Source organism: Mus pahari, chromosome 23, assembly GCF_900095145.1.
Source record: "Mus pahari chromosome 23, PAHARI_EIJ_v1.1, whole genome shotgun sequence".
NCBI classification, from domain to species: Eukaryota; Metazoa; Chordata; class Mammalia; order Rodentia; family Muridae; genus Mus; species Mus pahari.
Window position 1 is genome coordinate 33,789,039 of NC_034612.1, and position 26,280 is coordinate 33,815,318.

At 50.7% G+C, this 26,280-nt stretch overlaps 2 protein-coding genes across 4 annotated transcripts in view; one reads left to right on the forward strand and one right to left on the reverse strand.

The window, feature by feature from the left end:
* The window catches only part of Cyth3 (cytohesin 3), an 82,700-nt gene extending 59,023 nt beyond the window's left edge, over positions 1-23,677 (forward strand). For all 3 annotated transcript variants that reach the window (XM_029533458.1, XM_029533457.1, XM_029533456.1), the window contains exons 5-13: positions 5,547-5,665; positions 11,285-11,365; positions 14,921-15,033; positions 15,155-15,303; positions 16,317-16,428; positions 20,481-20,557; positions 20,639-20,710; positions 20,805-20,959; positions 21,241-23,677. In XM_029533458.1, coding sequence (XP_029389318.1) covers positions 5,547-5,665; positions 11,285-11,365; positions 14,921-15,033; positions 15,155-15,303; positions 16,317-16,428; positions 20,481-20,557; positions 20,639-20,710; positions 20,805-20,959; positions 21,241-21,313 — 951 coding nt within the window. In that variant the 3' untranslated portion in view covers positions 21,314-23,677. The remainder of the gene's footprint in view (positions 1-5,546; positions 5,666-11,284; positions 11,366-14,920; positions 15,034-15,154; positions 15,304-16,316; positions 16,429-20,480; positions 20,558-20,638; positions 20,711-20,804; positions 20,960-21,240) is intronic.
* Positions 23,678-23,740: 63 nt separating this feature from the next.
* The window catches only part of Usp42 (ubiquitin specific peptidase 42), a 22,626-nt gene continuing 20,086 nt past the window's right edge, over positions 23,741-26,280 (reverse strand). The window contains exons 17-18 of the mRNA XM_021186636.2: positions 25,248-25,286; positions 23,741-24,765 (exon numbers count right to left, since the gene is read on the reverse strand). Of these exons, the coding sequence (XP_021042295.1) occupies positions 25,279-25,286 (8 nt within the window). The 3' untranslated portion in view covers positions 23,741-24,765; positions 25,248-25,278. The remainder of the gene's footprint in view (positions 24,766-25,247; positions 25,287-26,280) is intronic.

Below are 26,280 nucleotides of genomic sequence, written 5' to 3' on the forward strand. Positions count from 1 at the left end.
GGATTTCTGAGTTCGAGGCCAGCCTGGTCTACAGAGTGAGTTCTAGGACAGCCAGAGCTATACACGAAAGACACGTCCCCTCCCCCAACCCCCCCAAAAAAAGAGAAAATCTCCCAGCTAAGAGATGAGAGGAGGAAGTTGTTGACTTGGCTACATTACCTAGGTGAGAAGTCAATGCCAGCAGGGACTGGAGAGGTGGGTTGGTGGGTCCGATGCTTGCGGGTTGGAGACCCAGCACTCACAGGGTGGCTCACATCCACTATGACCCCAGTTCCAGAGAACTTGAAGCCCTTTCTGGCCTTTGCATGCTTGTGGTACACACACACATGGAGGCAAAGCACATACACAGAAGGACACACACATACCAGCACTCCTCAGGTGAGATGCCCGTAGAGGAAGAGGCACACAGACCACTCACTTCAAGGCCATCCCAGTCCACAAAGTGAGTTCCAGACCAACCAGGGCTACACAGTAGAACCCTGTGTCAAAAAAAACAAACAAATAAATAAATAAACAAAACAACCCCCTCCCCAAAACTTTTTACTAATGAGACATTTGATTTCTTTTATAAGTAATTTTTTATTTATTTTTTTATTTTTTTGGTTTTTTAAGACAGGGTTTCTTTGTATATTCCTGGCTGTCCTGGAACTCACTTTGTAGACCAGGCTGACCTCGAACTCAGAAATCCACCTGCCTCCGCCACCCAAGTGCTGGGATTAAAGGTGTGCGCCACCACCTCCCCCCGCCTATAAGTAAATTTTTTAATTTCTAGTGCTCTATACCTTCTGTAACAAATTATCTCAAACTAGATGACTTAAGATACAGAAATATATCCTCATACAGGAGACAAGGAGTCCAAGCTGAAGATCCAAGCAGAATACCTTTCACACTTGAATGGAGAGTCTGTCCAGGCCTCTATCCTAGCTGTAGGTGATTGACAGCGGGTGTGCCTCAGCTTTGAACATAGCCTCCAGCCTCTGTGCCTTCTCTCTCTTCTGTGCACATTCCCTTTTACCATGTAGTCCAGGCTGGTCTAGAACTCAAGATCGTCCTGCCTTAGCCTCTGAAGTGCTGAGAGCACAGGCATGTGCCACCACATAGTACCTGGCTTAACTGCTCTTTTAAGGACATTGATCACTGAGCTCGAAGCAGGCCTGCTCCCTTGGCCTCTGTTTCCTTCCTGTGTCTCACTCTGATGGAGACTTTCTTACACCCATTTGCTTGGTCTCTGGCTTTTGACTCCGTTTGTGCTTAGTCTGTGTCAGACATTTCATCACTGAGCAGAGTTTAAAGGAAAAAGCTTATATTGGGTCCATGGTTTTAGAGAGTCAGCCATGGACATCGGGATGCCCTGGGCCTGAGGGGAGGCAGAAGAGTGTGTGGTGGCAGGTGTGGCAGAGGCCCTTTGCTTGTGGAGACAGGAAGCAGAGAAAAGCAGCAGGAAGGGGCCAGATAGACCCTTCAGAGACAAGCCTCCATCAGCCCACTTCCTGTAACCAGACCCTGTCTTCTACAGCTCTGCTACCTTCAACCTATCAGCCTTGAAGAATCTTAACATTAATGAGGTCAGAACCCTCAAAATCTAGTCTAGTCCAATCTAATCATGTCTGGGAGCACACATACACGCAGAGGTGTCCTTCACTGACCTAGGTGTCTCAGTTCAGTCCACTTGACAGGACTAACCCTGTAGGTCTCTGCCCTGAATTCCCGGCAGCCCCGTTTCCGTTCCCCATGATTAGGGTTTGTGTCTCTTGCAGAGGGAACCTTTGCAGGAATCCTCTTTATGTCCCTCCTGTGGCGGAAGCCAGAAATGACCTTCTTCTAACCATATGGCTTTCTCACATCTCCCCAGACAGTTGTGTTGATCCCTTTTCTTGCTGCTGTGACAAAGTGCCTGGCAGAATAGACCTCAGGAAGGAAGGAAAGGTCATGTGGGCTTACAGGTCAAGGGTCAGTCCATAGTGGGAAGGCATGGCAGCCGAAGCTCGCTCATAGTCATGAGATGTGAATGCTGGCGCTCGCCGAGTCTTCTCCTAGCCCGTGGAAGCTGTGCCATCCGCGTCAAGGAGTGGCCTTCCCTCACTTCACAGTCTCTTCACACTCCCTCACAGACAAGCTTAGGCTGACAGTCTAGATCAGCTGTTACACTTACTGTTAATCTTATTCTTTTTAATGTTATTTTTATTAGGTATTTTTTTAAATTTTTTTGTAAAATATTTTTATTAGGTATTTTCTTCATTTACATCTCAAATGTTATCCCGAAAGTCCCCCTGTACCCCCCCACCCTGCTCTCCAACCCACCCACTACTGCTTTCTGGCCCTGGCATTCCCCTGAACTGGGGAATATAATCTTCATAAGATCAAGGGCCTCTCCTCCCAAGGATGGCCGACTAGGCCATCTTCTGCTACATATGCAGCTAGAGACACGAGCTCAGGGGGTACTGGTTAGTTCATATTGTTGTTCCACCTACAGGGTTGCAGCCCCCTACAACTCCTTGGGTACTTTCTCTAGCTCCTCCATTGGGTGCCCTGTGTTCCATCCAATAGCTGACTGTGAGCATCCACTTCTGTGTTTGCCAGGGTCCCTTCAGCAGAATCTTGCTGGCATGTGCATTAGTATCTGGGTTTGGTGGCTGATGATGGGATGGATTCCCGGATGGGGTAGTCTCTGGATAGTCCATCCTTTCATCTTAGCTCTAAATTTTGTCTCTGTACCTATATCCTTTCATGGGTATTTTGTTCCTTATTCTAAGGAGGAATGAAGTATCCACACGATGGTAGATATTTTCTTTATTTACATTTCAAATGCTATCCTCTTTCCTTCCTAGTTTTTTCTCCGAAAGTCCCCTATCCCCTTCCCCACCCCCCGCCCTGTTCGCCAACCCACCCACTCCCGCTTTCTGGCCCTGGCATTCCCCTGTACTGGGGCATATAATCTTTGCAAGGCCAAGGGCCTCTCCTCCCATTGATGGCCTGGCTCCTGATGTTCTTAGCAAGGGTTCTATAATGCTGCAGTATTGACCTTTAACCCTGAGGTGTTGGGCAGTAAACCCCTGCCTAAGATCCTGTGGTTATTGCCCCTCCCTTGCCAACCCCAAGGGTATCCCTGCCCTGTGTTCCCTGCTGGCTCACTGGCTCTAAGTCCTCCTAATTCTCCTCACCTGTTTGATTGGCGAACAAGCCACACCAAGCAGCAATGAAGTTGGTTTTAGCCCATACTCCAGCACAGGTATGTCCCCATGACCACAGCGGAGTGCAGAGTGTATGTAGTTTCACAGTAGCACCCAGGTAGCATGCTCACTCCCATACCTGCCAGAAACACACAAGAGTTAACGTAGGACTCTCAGATTTAAACGGCATGTTGCGTGGCCCACAAATTTTAAATGTAAGTCTTGAAGCCTCCTGACAAATTAAGAAACAAAACCCTCAACCCAGAACAAGCTGTACTTGCAGAACGTTGTAGGCCACCTTTCTGGGGCCACTGTTTCTCAGATCCATTCCCCCAGGTATCCCACACGATCACCAAAATTAGGTTTTCCTTTTTTAAGCCTTGCGCAAGCAGAATGAAAATACACCTGCCTGGGGATGGGGAGGCGGCTTCCGTGGCTGTGGAGCTTGCTGTGCACACTTGAGGACCAAAGATTGAGCCTCCAAACCCACACAAAAACCACAAAAAGTGTGGGCATAGTAGGCCCACACTTGAGAGGCAGAGACAGGAAAGAAGCCCTGGTCAAGGTAGCTAAGTAGATGGACTAGAATTGGTAGCTCTGGGTTCAGTGAGAGACCCAGCCTCAACAATTAAAAATGGAGCACAAAGAAGACATGAGAGTAGCAAAGGGCCTCCATGCATGAGCACGTGCACACGCACACACCTGCACCGCACACGCAGTGGTAATGTGCGTTTGCACACGTGTGCTCTTGCACTGTCTTTCTCTGTGTCCCAGGTCTATGAGCTCTCGTTCATTTTGTTCTCTCCACCCGGTTGCAGTCTTCAATCGTCTATCTTTATCTTTTCTCTTACTGGTTGTCTGTTGCTGTCTGAAGTTTTTGGGAGTGCTAAATACGGCTGCCAGATGGACTGTGGGTGGATGAGGAAGCCACAGCAGGCTTAGGCCTGGGAGTTTCAGCTGGAAAAGCCTCCCTGAGTTTGTAGAAAAGCCTGTTGGCACATGGATAGCAGAATTCCATGTGCTCTCCCCAGCCTAGAGTAAGGCAGCTTGGTATAAACCAGCTCTCAAGTTGTGCAAAAGGTGAAGGTTTGCTATTGTCGGTCGTGGTGAGATGGTGTATTGCAGCTGATTTAAGCTCGGGACGACCAATTCTCAATACTGCCAGTGCACTTTGCAGGTTCTTCAAGTGGGCGTGTGTTTGCTTGGTGTAAGCTCAATGGTGGTGTGCCAGTTAACATGTCTTTGGCTTCAGGTAACAAACACACACCCCCTCCAATTGGTTACACAGTGGAGTTTATTTTCTCATGTGGATGCTATGGCAATAAGTGTCTTCCAAGTGACAGGAGCAAGATGCTTCTCTCAGTCTTTCTCTCACGTGAGGGATGCTGTGGTGCTGTCATGGTATGGACTTCAAGGTGGAAAGAAAGAGGAAAGGCAGTAGAAGCATCCATCCCTCCAGGCTTCCTTTATGTCAGCTTGCCCTGGCCTGTGTCTTAAGGTCATTTAAAAGGGTTGGGTTGGGGCAGAATGGGAAGCCACACGAGCCTGGTAAGCTGAGCTCCATCCCCAGGGTCTGATGCTGAAGGCTGTCCTCTGCCTTCCACGCGTGCACTGTAGCACATGCACGTCACTCACACATGGTACACAAAGTCACAGTGAATAAGGAGGTCATCAGGCAAAGGCCCCACCAAGCCTGAAGATGTGCGTCCCATCCCCAGGACACCATGGTAGAAGGACAGATCCAGTCATGGCACGTTGACCTCTGATTATGGCCAGTGCGTGTGCTCACACACATAAGTAAATGTGAGTTAAAGATGTAATAACTTAAAGTCATGTTGTAAAAGGTGGGGAAGGGCTGCTAGAGAGATGGCTCAGCTCTTCTTCCCAAGGACTGAGTCAATCCCAGCACCCACATGGTAGCTCAGACCTTCAGTAACTCCAGTCTCAGAGGCTCTGACGACTCCTTCTGGCCTCTGCCTAGGCATGCATGTAGTACACAGACATACATGAAGGCAAAGCAGTCACATACATGAAATAGAAATACAAAGGTTGCAAGAGCTTGGTGCTTAGGGGCAGGTATTGGGTCACCCAGCTGACATCATCTCTCACCACAGCGAAGTCTGTGCAGCAGGAAGAAGATGTTCTCCCTTAACTTTGCAAATGTGAAGATGCTTTTTAACTGCTTGTGTAATACCTGGCAAACAGAGTGGCTCCTTCTCGAATGGATGAAACCAGACCGTATGGGCTCCATAGGTCTCTGGCATTTTTACTGTGTCTAAACCTGTCGGGTTACTGCACAAAGCATGTTTCTAACTTTGAAAATGGATCATGAGCGGCCCTCCTGACCTGCATGTTCCATTCCACATTGTTCCTCAGGGCATTCAGTTCCTAATTGAGAACGACCTGCTGCAGAGCTCCCCAGAGGATGTTGCCCAGTTTCTGTACAAAGGAGAGGGCCTGAACAAGACCGTCATCGGAGACTACCTGGGTGAGAGGTAAGCTGAGGAGGCCCTCAAGCCCCTGAGCTGTGAGCTGTAGGACAGAGGCACTGACCCCAGGTTGCTGGGGGGCCGAGTGAGGACAGGGATGGGACACGCGGGCATTTGGGATCATATGGCACCAAATGTTAAAGTGGACCGACGACCTACTTAGGAGGAAGCATAGGGGTGAACTTGATGATCTGGACCTCACAGGGCTTCTTAGATACACAGCAGAAGCACACAGAGCAGAAGGAGTGGCTGACTGAGAGTCAGGTAGGTTTGTCTCCCATTGGAACCATTCTCTGTCACCAGTGTCATTCCCTCCTGGCCCTCGACAGAATGTGCGCTGTCTGCAGGTTGGCGCACACGTATCCCAGTCTTCTCGTGGGTCTCTCCCCTGTCACTTGAGGTGACTTTCTCACCTCAGCTGAAGGTCTGTCTGCTGGTGGTTGTAGTTTGCCTTTGTTGGCTTTTGAGATCAGGTCTTGCTGTGTGTGTAGCCTAGCCTGGCCTCACACTTAGATCCATCTTCTTCCCTCTGCCCCTAAGGGCTGGGGTTACTGGGTATCACCAGTCCCTGAAGGGCTGTCTGCTGGCCTAGCTGAGGCTAGGTGGGAAGACGGCGGCAGCAGGAGCCCACTCCCTATGTTGGGAGCATTTAAAGCCCAACATTGCCTAGTCAAGGCAGGTCGCTTCTAGTTTATTACTAAAAGTACTTGATCTAAAGTAGAACAGCTCATTCAGGGAGGTCAGCTGACACCCAAAGCAGACATTGAGAGCCAAACACCACAAACAAGTATCTTATGCCTATAGACGTGAACTTTTAAAAACAAATTAGCACATCAGACTTATCAGTAAGTGAAGATTACATACCAAATGACCTCACATGCCCGCACAGTCTCTAGTGACCATTTGTGTTTAGTCGCTCATTTACTTGCTGACTCCTGGCTTTCCTGGCCCTGAGCCATTAGTTCAGTCATGTCAGTCACAGAGCTTTGGTGATGCTTAGTGGTACAATGTTTGCTTAGCATGCATGAGGCCCTCCCTGCATTCGTCCTGAGCAACAACAACAGCACACACACACAGCTGGAGTCATTCAGGGCTAGTCGGAGTGCTTGTATAACATACAAGTCCTGGGCAGCACTGCGTAAGCTGGTCATGGTGGCACATACTTTAGAGTAAACAGCAACACTCATGGGGACACCTCAGTCAAGGTGCAAAGACAGGGGTTTCCCTCAGCATGACAGACAGTGTGTGTCAGGCCTGATGTGAGAGGGGACAGGAGGACTGCCAGCTCTCACTCCTGTCCCCAGAGCAGCGCTGCTGCCGACACTGGCCAGGTCACATAGTCAGCAGTGAGAAGAGTGGACTAGCAGAGAGGTAGACGTGGACTGTTTGCAGGTGACGAGAGCTGCGTGTCTAGAGAATCCTACAGAAAGGAAGAGCAGAGGCAGTGTGGGACCCTGCCTCAGAAAGTAAAGCAAAAAGTGGTTGAGCCATTAGCCTCTGGCCTCCACACATATGTAGCTAAACACATGTGGACTAACATACTTGCAAGCAGGCACGTACACACACCATACATACATATACACGATGTCCTGATATCAGTCTGTTGCTGTGATAAACCACTCAGAGGAAAAGCAACTTGGGCAGGAAAGAATGTCTCAGCTCTCACAGGGAGGCCAGTGGAGCAGGCACTTGGGCAGGACTTGAAGGAGCAGCAGCAGCGTCTGCTCCGCCTCCTTCACGGCCTCATGCTCAGCTGGTTGCTGTCTTTCTCTTTACTTTTTATTGATTCTTCGAGAGTTGCACAGTATGCACCCCAGTCCCCCCACTCATCTCCTAGTCCCCTCCAATCCACCCTCTGCCCTTGCAACCTCCTTCCCCCGCCTAAATGAAAACAAAGCCACACAAACAGAAATAAACAAAACAAAGCCTAGAGAGCGATGTGTCACAGTGTCCCATAGTACCCCCTGTCCACACACCTTACCTTACGAATGTTGAACACAGTGTGCCATTGGTCTGCTTTGAGGCCTCTGGCTTCTGTGACATCATCAATATTGGCTTCCCACTAGGACTCCTGGTTATCCTGTTGTTGCCTTGTGTCATGGAGATCCTGCAGCTTTGGATCAACAGTTCTGGCCCTTTTACGTGCCCCAACAGTTCACAGATGATACAGACTTGGGGGTGGGCCAACTCAAAAGCCCTGGAACTGGGCCTGGTTGGTAACTGGGCTGCGCAGCCTGCTAGCTCTCGCTTTTCCATACCATCAGGGCAAGCTCTCCAGCATTGCTCCAGCTAGGCCATCTAGTGCCACCAGCAGAGGAGGCATGATCAGCTCTCCAGCCTTCAAGTCCTCAGGGCTGGCTCACCTGCACCCACACCTCCAAACCAGCTCCGATGATCAGTAGCTTTTCTTTGTAGTCCAGATCCACTTGCCTAGGGACAGTACTACCCACAGCGGACAACCATTAGTCAAGAGAATCTCTCACAGACAAGGCTACAGACCAGCCTGATAGATGCCGTTCTTAAATTGAGATTCCCCTCCCCCAGTAACTGCAGCTTTTGTGAAGCTGACAATAAACCTAGCCAGGACACACAGCAGACTTTGAACAAGTAAGCTCAGCAGAGTTGCTGGGGTCAAGCTACATGGACCGTAGTCGGTCCTGTTTCTGTACAGTCAGTCTCACCTCAGCAAACAGAAAGGAGTTCTGTGGCATTGAAAAGACCGGGAGTGAATTTAGCAGATGTGCAGACAGCCTGCAGCCTGAAAGGATTCAGGCAGTGCAGAGATGTGAGTGGGTGGGAGTCCAGCCCGCAGTGACGAATTGGGAAGGAGCCTTGCTGCATTCAGAACTCCCACTGTGATGGTAGATCCCATACTCTTACCAAAATCCCATTTGGCTTCTTCACATAACTCCACAAGCTAATTATGAAATTCCACATGGAAGGTTCTAGGGATCAAAATAGCCACAGAATTGGAAAAGAACAACGTTCAAAACCACTTTTTGGTTACAGAATAAAATAAAAATTATACTAATCAATCAAGTGCACTACTGACATAAAGACAGACGTGTAGAAGACTATGGGGCTGGAGAGCTGGCTCGGCAGGCAAGGGCAGGGGCTCGGCTGAGGGCCTGAGTTGTATTTTCAAGTCCCACAGATCTAGTGGCTCCTGGGGCCTGGTGTCCTCTTCTGACCTCTGCTGTACCTGAAAGCACCTGTACATCCCCCTCCCCGCCGGTCACACACAATTAACATAAGGATAAAAATGGTCCAGAAGCCAGGCAGTGGTGGTGCACACCTTTAATCCCAGCACTCAGGAGGCAGAGGCAGGAGAATTTCTGAGTTCGAGGCCAGCCTGGTCTACAAAGTGAGTTCCAGGACAGCCAGGGCTACACAGAGAAACCCTGTCTCGGAAAAAAAAAAAGAAAAGAAAAGAAAAGAAAAGAAAAAAGAAAAAAATGATCCAGAAGGCAATAGAGTGGGACTGAGGGTCGAGAACTAAACACCAGTGTTCAGACACCTGAGTGAGGGACGAATGACCCCAGCAGGTGACATCTGTGAGAGACAACATTGGCTCCTCACTAAACATGAAGGTAAGAGGGGTCCGCAACACAGATGTGAAGCTTTAAATGCTTAGAAGAAACCAGGGGCAAATCCTCAGGAGCCTATTCTTGTAAGAGCTTTTTAGGTCTAGTGCTCAAAACGAGCAATTAAAGAAGATAGGTAAACTGAACCTCACAATGTTTTTAAATTGAGATGTTTGTTTGTACGTGTGTGAGGATAGTGTGCTATGGCACTTTGGCAGATCGGAGGGTAACCTGTGCGAGTTGGTTCTCCTTCTTCACGTGGGTTCTGGGATCAAACTCGGCTTCAGACAATACTATTAAGAAAGAGGGAAGAAAAAGAAAAGAAAAAAGCTGGAAGTGGTGACTCACGCCTTTAATCCCAGCACTCGAGGCAGAGGCAGGCGGATTTCTGAGTTCGAGGCCAGCCTGGTCTACAGAGTGAGTTCCAGGACAGCCAGGGCTACACAGAGAAACCCTGTCTTGAAGAACCCAAAAGAGAGAGAGGTGGGGCAGCTCCCCAGAAGAGCAGCATTTGAAAATCATACTTGATGACTGATAGGACACAGCAGCTGGAGATATGAAGACGTCTTGCAGTCTGCCCTGCCCCAGTCCTACACCCTAATGCTGTAGGATGGGAGTCTGCCCTTAGCACTGCCTCTGGCACCATTGCCCCAGGTTCTGGAAGCTGCTGTGGTTACAGGCTTGGTCCTTAGCTGTGGCCCTAGCATGGCTGCCACTGTGGTCCTTCCACACTGAGCAGCAGTGGGGCCCAAGTGTGCCTCACACAAAGCCACTTTGCCAGTTCAGTGGCTCATCTGACAAGTGTGTTTCAAGACTGGGGACTTAAGCCAGCCTCTGTGATCTGCAGGGATAGGCCTTGCCTGCCTCCTGGGAAGGTCTCATCATGCCCCCTTCTGGGGACACAGGCTAAGGAACCAGCAAGGGCCCTAGAGATAACAGTACCAGGCTTCCCCACCAGAGCTTTGTTTCTGTGTTCCCTTTTAACTTGAAACCTCCACCTGGGGGGAGGTGTCCAGCGGGCGGCAGCACTAAGCGGCAGTCACCGCCTAAGACATGTCTAGTGTTTGATGGTACAGACTGGCTTTTTTGCCAGGTCTGCTCTAACCCCCGTGTCCCTTGAGGTTGTAGGTTTTTGACCTTCATGATGGCTTCCGGTCCTGAGACAGGGCAGGTGACCTCTGGCATGGTGCTGCTGGGGGGATGTCTTCAGAGCACACGTGAGCATGCCTGCGGCAGGACTTGAGCTAAAATCCAGTGAAACACACAGATACTTCATTTTTCTTTCTATTTCTATTTAAATGTTAAAAAAACCTTTTATTGCATTTTCATGTTTAACTTTTAGAAACTGGTATGGTTTGTGCTGGTAATTCCAGAACTCATAAGGCTGAGGCAGGAGGATTACAATGCATTCTCTGGGTTACATAGAGTTTCATGCCAGTCCAGGTTACAGAATGAGTCCTGATCTCACCCCCTCCAGAATCAACCCCCCCATAGGACGTCTTTCCCCACACTTTCCTAGCCTCGTGCATTTGATGGTTTATCACCCGGGTGCTGCTGCTTTTTCCTTATGTTCAAAAACCCCATTTATGAAGCAGGGTTATCATAGAGCCTTGCTCTCGGACATTTGAAGGTTCCAGGATGTATACAGATTCCTGGGCCTCACGACTTGGCCTATGTAGAGCTGGCCTGAAGATGAATTGTGGCTTTATGGTGGATTCCTCTCCATCTCCTGTCTGTCAGGAAATCCTCACCAGAGAGCCTCTCGGGGTCCTTGGCATTGACCCTGAAAATGGGGAGCATGGCTTCTGGGAGCCTGTAATCTCGGCACTTGGGAGGTGGAGGCAGGAAGATCCTGAGTCCCAGGCCTTCTCCAGTCTAGTGAGAGACTCTCAAAAGAGCAAAACAAATAAAAACTCTGAAGACAAATTCAGTGAAGACGTGGCCGCCTGTTGTCAGCTGTTGTCAGCTGTTGTCTGCCATGACACGCACTCTCTCCAGAGGACTCGGATGTGATGTTCCTGCCCTGTGTGCTCTCTCCTAGGGATGACTTTAATATCAAAGTCCTGCAGGCTTTTGTTGAGCTGCACGAGTTTGCTGATCTCAACCTTGTCCAGGCCTTAAGGTGAGTGCTTGCCTCCCAGCCAGAGTAGACAGCTGGGCAGGCTGGGGTAGCGGGAGCCATTGAATGGACTCCCCCAGTAGTCCTTTAGTTCTGGCTACCCAGGCTCAGCGCCGTCTCCTGTGTGACACTTAGCAGCCCTAGGCAGAAAGTAGACTCACTCAGGCAGATTGCACGCTGGCCTCGCTGGGGACACTGCTGTGGCCCTTCTCAGTCTCTTTGCTGTCCTTCAGTCTGAGGCTCCCTGCACTTGCTGTTGCCATGCCTGTTGCTCTAGCATATTGCCCGGGTTAAGACGTGCCTTAAGGAAGGGCTTGTTTTGGTTCACAGTTTGAGGGTGCAGTCTGTCATGATGGGGAAGGCATAGCAGCTGCCTAAGATATACATATAGACAAGAAAAGATGTTGACATGTTTGCAGAAAGGAAGCTGAGGTAAGGTGCTCTCCCTATAGTTTAATTTGGAGAGTTACAGGCTCCCGGCTACGGTACGGCCTTGAAGCAGCAGAACCACTGTGTACAGATGGCAAAAAGGCAGAGAGACAGGCCCTTCTGCTCTAAGGCTAGAGAGTGGTTTCTTGCTCTTGCAGGTTTTGGGGAGATGGGAGGTGGGAGGGATCTGTCCCAGTCCATGGATGGTGCTGCCCACATTCAGATCGGGGCTTCCTCATTTTAACCTCTCTGGAAACACCATCCTCGATAGACCCACAGGCATGTCTGCGTGGTGATTCTGTATCCAGTCAAGTTGACAGTGGAGGGTAACCATCACAGCATATGTGTGCTTCGCCTCCTGTGCCATGTTTGGTGCAGCCTCAGTGTCTCCTTGGCTTCTTGTCACTAGAGTTTGCCTCAGGCCCCAAGCATGCAAAGGAGGATGCAGATTGTACCATCAGATGTCATCCTGTGGCTCCTGACTTGTAAGGAAGGAGGGTGGCCCTCAGCATTCAGTGCTTTTCTAGTGAACATAACATGTTCTCCAGATGCCCAGTCAAGCTGCTGGGTCTTCAGTCTTGTACAGTTGGTGCCTTGTTCTGTGGAGGTGTGGCATTTGGACTGTGACTTCACCTGGGTGTACCAGCTGGCATAGGAAAAGGCAACAGGACTGTCCTGGTGGGGTCACCGCCTGCTCCAAGCTAAGCACACATAGCTGGTCTTGTCTGCTGTGTCTTCATACCTCTCCTCCTACCTCAGGGTTGTTTATACAGCCTGACTTCAGCCACAGACTGGAGAGTTTGCAGCCTTTGGCTGTAGCCCTTGGAATCCTGCTCAGCAGCTCAGCATGGGCTGAAAGCTTCCTGTCAGAAACCCATACAGGAGTCACTGATTTAGGTCCTGTTGCTCGGACCTTGTCTTAGTTAGGGTTTACTGCTGTGAGTAGACACCATGACCAAGGCAAGTCTTATAAGGACAACATTTAATTGGGGCTGGCTTACAGGTTCAGAAGTTCGTTCCATTATCACCAAGGAGGGAGCATGGCAGCATCCAGGCAGTCATGGTGCAGGAGGAGCTGAGAGTTCTGCATCTTCATCTGAAGGCTGCTAGAAAACTGGCTTCCAGTCAGCTAGGAAGAAGATCTTAAAGCCCACGCCCACAGTGGCACACCTACTCCAACATGGCTACACCTCCTAATAGTGCCATCCATTGTGGGGGTGGGGGTGGCAGGCATTGCTAATGCCTGTTGCATTGTTGAGAGAAACTACTTCCTGTGGGAATAAAGTGTGAGGCTGAATAAGAAGTCATCAGCCTAGTGGGGGCTGAAGGGAGCTGTCCTCAGGACCTAGGAGGGAGCAAGCACCAGGAGCCAGGGAGCCAGGCCCTGCTGTGGCGGCTGCCGCTGCCCTGTAGTCTGAAGAACCGCTGTAAGAATTTGACCTTTGCTGGGGCGGGGCGGGGGGCTGCAGGGCAGAGATGTGCCATCGGCTTCTGGGGGTGAGGGACAGGGAGAGCATGTTGGTGGCACTTTGCTGACGGTATAGAGCAGAGTGGGAAGTGTCAGAGATGGGCCTGGCTCCACTGGCTGTCTTGAAAATGGGAACAGAACACCAGCCTGTAGTGCTTGTAGCTATACTCACACTACTTGATGGGTTCTTCTTTCTTCCATCCTTCTCTAGCCCTTTCCCCACCCTTTCTCCCCACTACCACCAGATAGGAGAGGAACAGGACAGAGAGGGAAGGAATGAGGTCTCTGAATAAAGTCAGGGGGCAGAAAGTTGGTGTGGTTGTCATTGGATGACTTCCTGCTGATAGGCTGTCAGATTCCTTGGGACAAGTTTGATCTTCACTGTAAGGATCACCTAGTTTCAGTTTCCCCCTCTTCCTCTCCCTCCTCCTCTTTCTTTTCTTTGTGCACAGCTACTTAACAAACCATGACCAACACCAACCAACAACCCACCATGCCTGTTGGGGCCCTAGCATTTATATACATTCCAAAACGTCCCCAGAGTTCCAAATGTCACACAAGCACAGACACTATCTGCAGTTGGCAAAATCATGCGCCTGCCACCAGAATATGAGGCCAATCATAGCTGAGGCCAACCTATAGCAGCCCCACACCCCACGTCCCCCACCTGGGATTAAAAGGAAAGCACGTTCCTATTTCTGTGGTTTGTAAAGAAACCAAAATCCTCACTACAGATGCTTTGAGCCAGGCTCTGGCTGAGTGAGGACTGATTGTGGCAGGAGTCCCTCTGCAGAGGGAGTGGTGGCCCCCGCCCAGAGGAAACCAGCCTATCTCACCAGCGCAGGGGGGAGGGGAGCCCAGAGGGGCGCTGTTCCTTCTCCCTGGTATCACTGTAGTAGCTATGGCTATAGACCCACAGCAGTCCAGGAGGTTTCTCCAGCCTGTGCGTCTGACCTGCCTTCTCATCTTCATTCTGAGCCATGGTTGCAAGCTATTCCTGAGCACTGGGTATGAGCCTCACTAGCCAGGGAGACCTTAAAGGGCAGGACAGCCCTATGACCTTTTCTGCAGTACTTAAGGCAGAAAGGTGGGAAGTGCTGGTGGGTGCCGTGCGGACTGAGAAAGTGAGGCAAGAAGGAGTTGGAGACATCGAGCAGGGACTACCATGTCATATGGGGTGTCCAGTGGAGGCCTTACTGGGAGAGGGACTTCTGAGGACAGCAGTGTCCTTAGAATCAGGAATGGTATCACACACCATGGCTGTGGCCTGGGAGGTGTGGGTGGTCACTGGCTATTGACTGACCTTACCTTGTGGTGAAAGGTCCTGAGAGGACAGGACCCTTTATCCTGTCAGAACTGTGACAGCTGTGCCCCCACAGGCCCTGGTGACCATCTGGTACATGGATGAGATGGGGACATGAGAGGCAATGTGTTGGGATCCTGGACAGCTTTAAGGCATCTGCAGCAGATCTGGAAGAACTGATCGTAGTTCCACAAAAGGGGGCAGTCAGCAGTCTTCAGTTGTTGGATGGGAGGACGCCAGCTGCCCTTATGCCATGCTCTTGCTACAGAGCAATGACATGGTGTGGGGCAGAAACTGCTCGGAACCTGGCCAGATCTGTCCTCCACGGGTCCCTCAGTGAGGCGTCCTGTCTTTTTAGGCAGTTCCTATGGAGCTTCAGACTTCCTGGAGAGGCACAGAAGATCGACCGCATGATGGAGGCCTTTGCATCCCGATACTGCCTGTGCAACCCTGGGGTCTTCCAGTCCACAGGTCAGCAGCCCTAGTGCCCCACTGTCGCTCCCCATCACCCCTGCTGCTTCTGTAGGGAACCATCCCTCCTGCGGGACCCCAGTGAGCTCCAGCCCCCCCCCCCCGTTTGTGGCTGTTGCAGATACATGCTACGTGCTCTCCTTTGCCATCATCATGCTCAACACCAGCTTGCACAACCACAACGTACGCGACAAGCCCACCGCCGAGCGCTTCATCACCATGAACCGAGGCATCAACGAGGGTGGGGACCTTCCTGAGGAGCTGCTGAGGGTGAGTCTGCAGGCGGGCAGTTTCCCGGCCCTGCGTCTGTCTGTCCTCACGTCATTTCTGTTGCTGGAATCAAATACCCCGACAACGGAAGGCTTTCTTCGGCTTACAAAGCCTAGGTTTACATACAGGCCATCACTGTGGGGAAGCACCTCTCAGAGGAGAGGGGTCGGTGCACACAGAGCATGCTCACCTTTCCTCGCTCACTCGCTCTCTATCCTGTGGGACCCAGACCAGGGGAACAGCCACAGCCACAGCAGCCTGATGTGACAGTCCCTCACTAGCACTTCTTTCTCAGGTGATTCCAGATTGTGCCTTGCTGACAGTTAAGGCGAGCCAGCATGTCCGCCCCCTGCCACCTTTCCTGGGGTTTCCCTGCTGTGTGTATGCGGGAGGGGCTCCGTGTTGGGTTTCTCCCTCAGTTGTTCCTCTGCCATATTGTTACTATTATCACTATTGTTTGTAGTGGATGTGTGTGCCTGCTGTGAGAGGGGTGGTGGCTGGCGTGTGGGGGTCAGGGAACTATACTGTGGGGTTGGCTCTCCATGTGTGTGTGAGCCGTGCAGATGGAACTGGGTTGCCAGGATGCCCAGTGCCTGTACCTGCTGGCCCTGTGCCAGCCTCCACCTATTTGTTGTTATTGTTTTTGGAGATGGGGTCTCTCACAGGCTGGTGAGTCCCATGGATCCCCCTGTGTCTGTCTCTGAGATGACAGGCACAGATCCTAGGTTCTTACGTGTGCAGAGGCATCGTGTTGGGGACTCAGAATAAGAAGTCTTGCTGACCAGCGAGCACCTCACTAGCTGAGCCATCTCCCGGCCTCTCAAGTTATTTTTCATTTTCAAATACTCTCAGTCCAGTGAGAATCAGTAACGCTGGTTTATTGACTTCCAAGGTGTCTTCCAAGGGTTTCCTTAAGCACCTGCTCTCTCAGGCCGCACGGGGACTGTGCAGGAGGGAGAAAGGATGGTTGCTTCCCAGTACAGTCCCTGACTGGCTGTTCCCCTCCCTTACAGAACTTGTATGAAAGTATCAAGAATGAGCCGTTTAAGATCCCAGAAGACGATGGCAATGACCTGACGCACACGTTCTTCAACCCAGACCGAGAAGGCTGGCTGCTGAAGCTGGGTGAGTGAGCCTGGCGGGGGAACCTGCACTGCGCCCCTGCCCACAGCAGCACGTCCGGGGCTCCTTGCCCTACAGCCCCCAGCTACAAGACAGAAAGATTAAAAAGGAAAAGTGCAGTCAAGCCAGAGCCCACTCTGGGCAGCCACACCCCCCGCACCGGTGGCTCTGTCCCTGAGCTGTGGCCTTCCAGAGCGGGTCATGCTCGCAGCATCCACTGCACGGCCCATCCCAGAGAGCTGCTGAGTTAGTGTCCACGTGGACAAGGCAGTCCTCTGCCTGAGAAGCAAGCAAGCCTTTCTCTCCAGAGCCTGTGTGCTTTCCCGTGCTTTGGCGTGGCTGTGATTCTGACGAGTGGTTTAAATGTGCCTTCTTGTTGTTTTCCTTCTGCCTGTGGCTCCCACCTTTCTGTTCTGTGACGGGCTGTCCCTGCTTGTCCTGCGTTAGGAGGTAGGTACCCAGTGGCTTCCTCCCCTCCCCAGCAGCTCATTCTCTCCCCCACGTTGGTCTGTGTGAAGCTCTGGTCTGTGGTTGCCATTCATCCGATCCATTTGGCTTTTGACTCGGCTGGGGCAGCATCATGCAGGCATAGTGTGTGTGACACCCACCCACCAGCAGCAGGACCCAGAGCGCCTGGGACGGAAGCGCATGGGGAGGCTTGTGGGAGGAAGCTTGCCTCTGTCTTCAGGGCCCTGCAGCAGGGAGGAAGCTGGTAACCAGCCTGTCCTTACAGTGTCACCCCCACACCCCACACCCCACACTCCAACCCCACACCCCACACCCCACTTACCAGCAGTACGTGCACCTGGACAGAGGTTTCCCTATGGAAAGTTAATCACGCCTGCATTTGGGACAATTGAGACTTTTAGGGTTCATTTGACTCTGGGGGGATGAAGTGTCACTACAGATTGACAGTAAAGCCCGTGACACATGACAGCACCCTGTTGAGGTAATGTCATTGCTCTGTAGCGAGAAAGACATGAGGGATATAGAATTCTGAGGGTATTTTTTAAAAGATCAAAGGAGGGTGTGACGTCAGGTACAGCTGCTGTAGCCGACCGGGTCCGCCCTGACCCCTGCTCCTCCCCTTTGCTTCTCCCTGGGCCAGCGTTTAGAATGTTTTTAATGTTGGCCTCAAACCTAGGACAGCACCTTGAACTGGGCCAGCTGAGGGACTTTGATGCACACACTAAAGGCCTCAGGTGCGCGTGCGTGTGGACCTGCAGCAGAAAAAAGAGGAACGCTTGCGAGGCTCCACAGCCCACCGGGAGGGAGCCCTTGAGGGACAGTGGCACAAGCAGCTCCTATGCTAGGAAGAGGCCAGTCCCTAAGATGACAAATGAATGACATCAAGCTGTAGGATGGCTCATGGTTTGCAGCCCAGTTTCTAGTTGGACTTTTAAACAGGCCATTGAGTCAGTGTGCAGAGCTGGGCTGGGCTTCCACACAGTACAGCCAGACGCAGGGAGCCAGGCTCTCCCTCCCTCGCACCCGCACCGCTGTTTTGTTGCTTGCTGTTTCTAGGGGCAGTCTGAAGCCAGAGCCATGGCTACATGAGGTGCTGTCTGTAGATGGCACCCCAGCAGGGGGCACAGAGAGCTTGCACTGGCCTCTCCCCAGTGCCTGAGGCCCTGGACACTTCTGCCTGCGGGTCCCCCTCAGTTGTGTGGGGCACATAGCTAGCATTTGCTACAGCCAGCTGATGCTCCTGGAAAAGTGTCCGGAGACTGGATCTGCAGTCCTGGGGCTGTGTACAAAGTTGGATTTTGAGCATTCAAGTAAAAAACTTTGGATGTAGATAGAGTTGATTATCATGGAGGAAAAGGTGTGTGTAGGAATGTACATGTTAGTGTGTTATGTGTGTGTACAGCCATGCGTGTCCACTTACACATACTTGCTAACACCTGTGAAAATGAAAAGGTACAAACATGGAAGGGTTTGTACAGCACAGCTCCTCTGCACAGGGCCGGCTGCAGGACGGTGAGCAGAGAGCATCCCAACCCTTTGTAACAGAATCTGCTGTGATTGGGAGTTTGGGGACTGCCGACCACTTCTCGACCTGCATCCGAGCTGAATGGCAGCCATGCTGGGCACCCTGGAACCTAGCTGGTGCTGCTCAGTGTAGGCACCTAGTGGCCAGGCACCAGCCATTGCCTGCCGGGAGGACAGTGGCGCTATCCAGGGTATTGAACCAAGGCCCTCCATCTTCACAGATTGCCCACTAGGCAACCATGGGCCCACGGCTGGCAGGGCAGGTAGCTTGAGGTTGAGCAGAGCACAGATGGGCCTGACAGCCAGGTGTTTTCAAACGTCTCGTCAAAAGCAGAAGCTGTCAGTGGGAGTAATCTGACTGACAGCCCTCAGTATCTCAGGGCAGAAGGTGGAAGGATTATTTCCCACAGTACAGAGCGGGTACAGCTAGCATGGGAGAGGAGCAGGTATGTGCCAGCGGCTGCTGCCACCGAGACCAGAGCAGCTCTGCCAAGGAGGAGCCCACAGCTGGAGAGGGGGGAAGCGGGACAGTAGGCGTGTTAATTTCCAAGTGCTTTGCCTATTGTTGGGAAGGTGGCCTGCCCAGGGTTGGAGGCAGCAATGTAGCTAGGATGACCATGCAGTGGGAGTCCCCAGGGGGAGAAGAGGCAGCAGACTAGTGTCTGAGTTGTGAGTTTGCTGTCACCTGGTTCTGGCACAGCCTTGGCCTGGGAGAGCATCTGAGAGAAGCTAGTTTGGCTAGGTCTTGGCATGCCTCTCTCTGCTTCTTACTGGAGGAGTTAGGGCCATGAGGGACAGAACTGAGCTTTTTCTGGGCCCCTTCATGGGCCGGGGCTTCCCATAAGTCCCTAGAGTGCAATAGAGTGAGACAGGCCCTGACTTGGGGCAGGGCTCTAGTGAGGAAGCTGTAACGTGGGGGGAGCAGGAGTTCAGGACAGGCACCGGGAAGGATGGTGTGAGAAAGGAATGGCTCCAGACTGGGGAAGAGGCAGGAGGGTGTGTGGTGGGCTGGGGCTGGCCTGACAGCCCGCTGTGTTCTACAGAGACCCTCCGTACCTCCACTGTCAGGGTGAAGTCCCCTCCCCTGTCCTCCTGTCTGCCATATGTCTCCAGCCACACGCTGGGCACCTTCTGTGCCTCCCACAGCCTTCCCACACTTGCAGCCCCTTGCATTGCCCGCAGATGCAGCCCCAGGCACTTAGCACCCCGAGAAAGCCAAGCCAAGGCCTCTGTGAGCACTGTCAGTTCCATGAGCCTCTGGGGCAAGGAGGGCCCGCTCGCCTTCGCCCCGTGGAACACTTGACTTTGTCAGCACCAGCAGTTTCCCTTTTGTGTTTTCAAACTTCTTGTCAAGAGCAGAAGCTGTCAGTAGAAATAATTGTAACCGAGAATACTGAATATGTCAGGGCAGAAGGCAGAAAGAAGGGTTTCTTTCTATAGTAAAGAACAGGTACAAATAGCTGTGTGTGTGTGTGTGTGTGTGTGTGTGTGTGTGTGTGTGTGTGTGTGTGTGTAGCTCCAGATCTTGTTAAAAGATTAATTCAATCTAATAATTCCCTGGGCCAAGAGTAATTGACTTTGATGGATCCCAGGGCTGCTCAGAGTCCCAGTAATGCGATAACAACCCTGACGTAACAGGATTAAGCCTGGACAGACCTGTGTGAGCCGGCACTGACTTCATCGTGTTCATTTCATGGGGGAAATATTACACCCATCCATTACAACTAACTTTTCCAGGAAGCAGATTTGAAATCAATGTGTGACCTAGGGTGACCCTGGGTGGCCATGGAGAGAGAGTCCTGCGTGGGCCCTGGGTGGGGGTGCATGGGGGCCCCAGCCCTGCACCCAGCCATCCTAGATGGTCAGGCCTCATGGCTTGCCCTTGACTTACAACTAAGGTCTATATGGGATGGTTTGAAGAGGAAGGAAGCCCAGCTATGAGCTTGGCTCCTGCGGCCTTTGATCAAGGCAGTGACGTGGGGTAGGGGATTCTGGGCCCCCGCTCTGGGCCCTGGGGATCCAGCTGCCAGGACACCTGCCTCACAGGGCTCTTCTGCTCCTAGGGGGTCGTGTGAAGACCTGGAAACGGCGCTGGTTCATCCTCACAGATAATTGCCTCTACTACTTTGAGTACACCACTGTAAGTGAGGCTGCACACCCTCCAAAGTCCTGTAAGTCTCACTGTGTCTGTCAGGCCTTGCCTCACATGCCTCTCTCTTAGGACAAGGAGCCCAGGGGGATCATCCCCCTAGAGAACCTCAGCATCAGGGAGGTGGAGGACCCTCGGAAGCCGGTACGTGCCGCCCTGTGCCTGCGCCGCCCTGTGCCTCCTTCCTCCCCCCCCCCCAGCCCCACGCCCCTGACACTCTCGCCCTTCTCTCTGTCAGAACTGCTTTGAGCTGTATAACCCCAGTCACAAAGGGCAAGTCATCAAGGCCTGCAAGACAGAGGCCGATGGCCGTGTGGTGGAGGGGAACCATGTTGTGTACCGGATCTCTGCCCCCAGCCCGGAGGAGAAGGAGGAGTGGATGAAGTCCATCAAGTGAGTGGGCACAGCCAGGCTGCTCAGTCATGTGTGGACACGTGTGCATGTCATGGGTGTGTAGACATGTATGCATGTCATAGGTGTGTGGACACGTGTGTGCATGTCATGGGTGTGTGGACACGTGTGTGCATGTCAGATGCCTTTACTCAGTATGTCAGAAACTGAACAGGCCGGCCTGGCTAGCTCACCTTTAACCCTGCTGCTTGGGAAGCTGTGGGGTAAGGTGGGATCCAGGCCTTCTCACAGCTACAGCCCACTTCACTTCCTTTCTTCCCCAGAGCAAGCATCAGTAGGGACCCGTTCTATGACATGTTGGCCACGAGGAAAAGGAGGATCGCCAATAAGAAATAGGTAAATGTCAGGATCCAGACTCCAGCAGATACACTGGCCTCACCAGCGGCAGGAATGGGGGCAGTGTGGTGCCGGCGGGTCCTCCGGAACAGCCAGCCGAGGCCTGAGCCCTCAAGCCTGTGCTCTGGGACATTGGTCAGCTGTGAGTGTCTCCTTCCTGCCACCGTCCTGGCATTGGCCTTTGGGGACCCTTGTCCACAACAGCACCCGGTGATACAGCCTCCAGATCTGCACAGCCCACATGGGACTCCTGTTCTGGAGCCAGAGCCTCATCCACACCATGCCACATCTGCTCTTTGGGGCAACACTAGTCGCTGTTTTATATCAAAATTGGAAAGGAAAACCTACCACTTTTTTATTCAGAATTTTTCTCAGATATATAGGATTATAGCTTTTATATGCCTTTTTATATTCTGAAAAGTATAATGAAAGATACGTAATTTCTAACAGTAGTATTTTTAGAATGGCAGCTATAAACTTAACTCCTGGACACAAGTATATACTGTGCACTGAAAACAGTCTATATATGCAGCCCCCATGCACGTGGGGCCGGAGCAGCTGGGGCACAGTCATCCTGACAGAGTGTCAGCTGGGTGAAGAGGCATTGGGGTGACCGTGGGGACCAGTGTGCTTGGGAGATTCAGGTGTGACTGCCACTTCCCCTCACATGCTTCTCTAAGATGAATCAGTAAGGTATGGCTATGGCCGGGGTATTTATCCTGTCAGGGCCAAGGCCTGGAAATGGAGTTACTTCTCTGGAAACAGGCCACTTATATGCAGAACCTCCTTAAACTGTCTGACCTTCATACAGGACAGTTCCATGTGGTCCGACTGCACATGGCTCATGACTGGTACTTTTGTTGCTTGCTGTTTCAAACTTGGGTTAAGTGATGACACATATTTTGATGTAGTAAGCAGAAGCAGCCAGAAGTAATCCACCTGTCCTCTGGTAGTGCCATGTTTTCCAACATTTGACATCCTTTTGAGGAGGGGAAAAACTGAAGATGGCACTGAGGGACACCTGTGACATCCAGATCCATATATATATATATATATATATATATATATATATATATATATACATACATACATACCAGCACATGCCTTCAGGGCACGTGTGCTTGGCTGAGACTGGGTAAGATGAGAGGCCCACTCCTGGCTTATTTGGGAAATGGTCTTCCCCTGCACACACACCCGGAGCTTGTGTTCTGAGAGCCCTTGAAAGCCGCCAACCAGATGCCCTTACATGAGACTTTCAGTGAGCTGTCTTAAGGCTTTTTGCCTGACCTTGGTGGTAGCTGCCATCTAAGATGGCACAGAGGGATGTGCAGGCCAGATCTCCCTCGTGCACCAGACTGATGACTTTTTGGTTTATTCCCAAGCTTCTAGGCTTCGCTTTTACCGATACCTCAAATCTGAAGCCCTTGCATTTGAGCTGCCTGGCTGGTGTGTATGCAGCCCGGCTTCCAGTCTTCCATGATCCCTATCCCCTATCCCCACCCCAGACTGAATTTACTGCCGGGGGCGGGGGCACCTGTAGGGAGGCGGGAACTGGCATTCCTTCAATCAGGACCATGGTGAGCCAGTCAGATGTTCAACCCAGGCGTGGCCCTGGGCAACAGAGCTCTCTGTGGGATATTGAGGTCAGGATGTTAAGCATGAGGCTACCTAATGGTGTCTTTGATGCCATAGTCATCTTTGAGGGGACCTTGCCTGATGGCTGTTGGTGCTAAGAATCCTAAGTTACTGGCTCTTGGAGTATCCACGTGGAGTCACTTAACTCAGGTTATGTTGTGACAGTGTTAACCCCAAGGGCATCTGCCACTCCCAGAGCTTGTAAAGGCTCAGGCACTCCTGCCCTTCACCCTTTGTCTGCACTCATCAGTGGAGCATTAAAGCCCTAATCTGGACAAAGACAGTTTCCTGTCCTGCTGGGCCCTGGGCATCGTTTCTGGGTTTCAGAAGACTTGATGTGGTCCTGCAGTGTAACTAGGAACCATCTGGAGATGTGACTTATTGTGCTTCCTGTCATACTGAGTTCAGAGCTACAGGTGTGCTTTGCTGACAAGTTAGGTCGTTACAGACCAGAAACCATGTTGTGATTTCTTTTTATCTTAGAAAACATTTCTATTTACAATAAATAGTTACTATGTAAATAATGTACATATGTATTAATTTCTTCAGTGTTATACAATGTACATAATCCTACAACCTGCATGAAGAAATATCCTATTAATGTTGATATCAGAATTTCTGGCTATTTTATTGCAAAGCAAACAGCTAGTAAAATGGAGGGCCTTACAGCTGTTAGAACTATTGCAAATACTGTGTTCCCTAAATAAAAACATACTGCTAAAACCAAAACTGCCTAAGACTCAATTCTTCAAAACAGACATGGCTGTGAGCTTGTGGAGAACAGAGTAAAACTGAGACGGTTGTTTAATTTGCTGCCATTTATATACTATATAAATCTTACATGCCGTATATATACAGTGGGGCAAGTGCTTTTTTAATCTTAAAAAAACAAAGATCAACTTTAGACATCTCTGAACAACACAAACTGTATAAACCATACAGATTATTCAGATACACACTGTATTAAATACAGTCTTCTCCCCACTCCCGTCTCCTGATGCAGGACCAGTGAATTATAAGTGTCACAGTTTTATAGCATATCCATATTAAAAATAAAATCACAGTATGATTTTTGTCTGTAACTAGAAACTTGAAGGGATCAAGCTGACGACTCAGACTCCAATATCATATTGTCGAGACGAGAGACACAGTATAAAAAGTGTTAGGTAAAAAAAACATACTGTAGGCTTTACAAATAATGTCTGGATTATACATTCATAATGCAAATACTCATCATAACTGGTAAATTGATTGGAATAGTTCCACAAAGTTCAAAAACAGAACTTGTCTATAAAATTACATCTTCAAATCTTGAATACAACTAAAATGTGAAGCAAATTAGTTTCTAGTATCAGACATTGCAGAGGAAGCCCTCAAAGGTCTCGCTGAGAGCTTGGGTCTTTAAATAAGTCTTTAATTTAAATAGACGCACTGTCGCTTGTCCTTTTGAAGTCCATGGTTCCCAGCTGGCCGTGCACCAGGTGTCTAGCGTGGAGGAACATTACATGAGATACAAGTAGTCAACCTGAGTCTGTGGTTAAGCAGCATTTGAGATGGTCTATTCCAGGGCATTATTGTCAGTGTGATTTTATGTACACGGTAATTTACAACGTTCAGCAGTGTAGAAAGTATCCGTTTGGAATAAGGGCAATTAAGAAAAGGTAAAAACTGAAAAAAAAAAAAAAAAAAAAAAAAGTTGTCCATGGTAAAATCTGTACAGTATTTACTAAAGAAGCACCACGCAGTTTGGACAAAGTTATTTTCTATGTTTATAATTTAAGCTGGGTTGGGGATGGCTTCTGTTCAAAATGTTGAATCTGAAAGATAAGAGGTGCAGCAGGCATTAGCCGAACAGAGGTCAGTCTCACACTTTCTGGATGTGTCCCCAAGGCTTTGAGAAGCTCCTGAAATGGCCTCTCTACCTCCCTGAACTGCAGTAGAGAACCCTGGGATGCCAGGGCAGCGCCCCCTGCTGGGCCCCACAGATGCAAATCACCTCGGACCTCCCCTGGCAGAGAGGAGAGGCCCACCTCCCTCAGAGTACAGGCTCTGAGTTCCCTGTCTCCGCCACACAACACAACGCCAGCATTAGGAACCAGGATACAGCCTGACCCTTGTGTGGCCTCGCTCTGCTCTCAGATACTTAACTCCATTTCTTAGCACAATTTCCACATCTGGATGCTAGCTAGTGACAGACACGCCAGGACCCTCCCCTTCACTACCCCTGGTTTTCACCAGGAAACCCACCTATATCCACTCAGCACTAACACAAATGACCAAAACAGGGACAATTGCTTACCGTAATTTTGTTGTTATAAGGCCAAGGCTTTTTAGTTACCTAGAAGGCAAAGTAAGGAAACATCTTTATTATGGATGTGTACCTGCAGACTTAAAATCTATTCCTACAGCTCATTATCAGCTGCTGAAAAATCACTCCTACAGCAGGATGAGCTGGCAGTGCCACAAAGCACGAGCACAGGACAGTCAAGAGCCACACAGGACCAGGTCTCAGCCCCAGCACAGAGCTGCACAATCTCACATGGCTGAACGTTCTTTCAGGCTGAAGAAGTGAGCTGAGAGTCATACAAAGAGCTGGAGGAAGGGCTGGTGTCTTTCAAGAAAGGGTCAGTGGTCAGACCCCAGAGCAGCGGCATTTAGCTGCAGAACCAGCTGCAGTGTATGGACAGACTGGACTGCCAAGGAGCAGAAGGTTCTCGGGTCCAGCAAGATGCCTACATCTCTGTAGCAACACACACGTCCTTTATTTGTGACCATGATCTTTGGGTGTCTGCGGCTTTTTATTGTCAAACTTTTTATATCAAGGGCCAGGTGATGAAAAATGTTTCAGTTGACAGGCTATGTCTCACTGCTACTGAGTGGCACCACAGCTAACACACAGCAAGCACCTGGGCTTCCACAGTGCACTGACCTTCCCACCTCAGTGCTCCCCGTGAACACACGACAGTCCTCTGCACTTTGAACTGTTAAGAGCTATTCCGAACTACCCCATCCGGGAATCCATCCNATCATCAGCCACCAAACCCAGATACTAAGGCTCATGCCAGCAAGATTCTGCTGAAGGGACCCTGATATAGCGGCCTCTTGTGAGGCTATGCCAGTGCCTGGCAAACACAGAAGTGGATGCTCACAGTCAGCTATTGAATGGAACATAAGGCCCCCAATGGAGGAGCTAGAGAAAGTACCCAAGGAGTTGTAGGGGGCTGCAACCCTGTAGGTGTAACAACAATATGAACTAACCAGTACCCCCTGAGCTCGAGTCTCTAGCTGCATATGTAGCAGAAGATGCCCTATTCGGCCATCGTTGGGAAGAG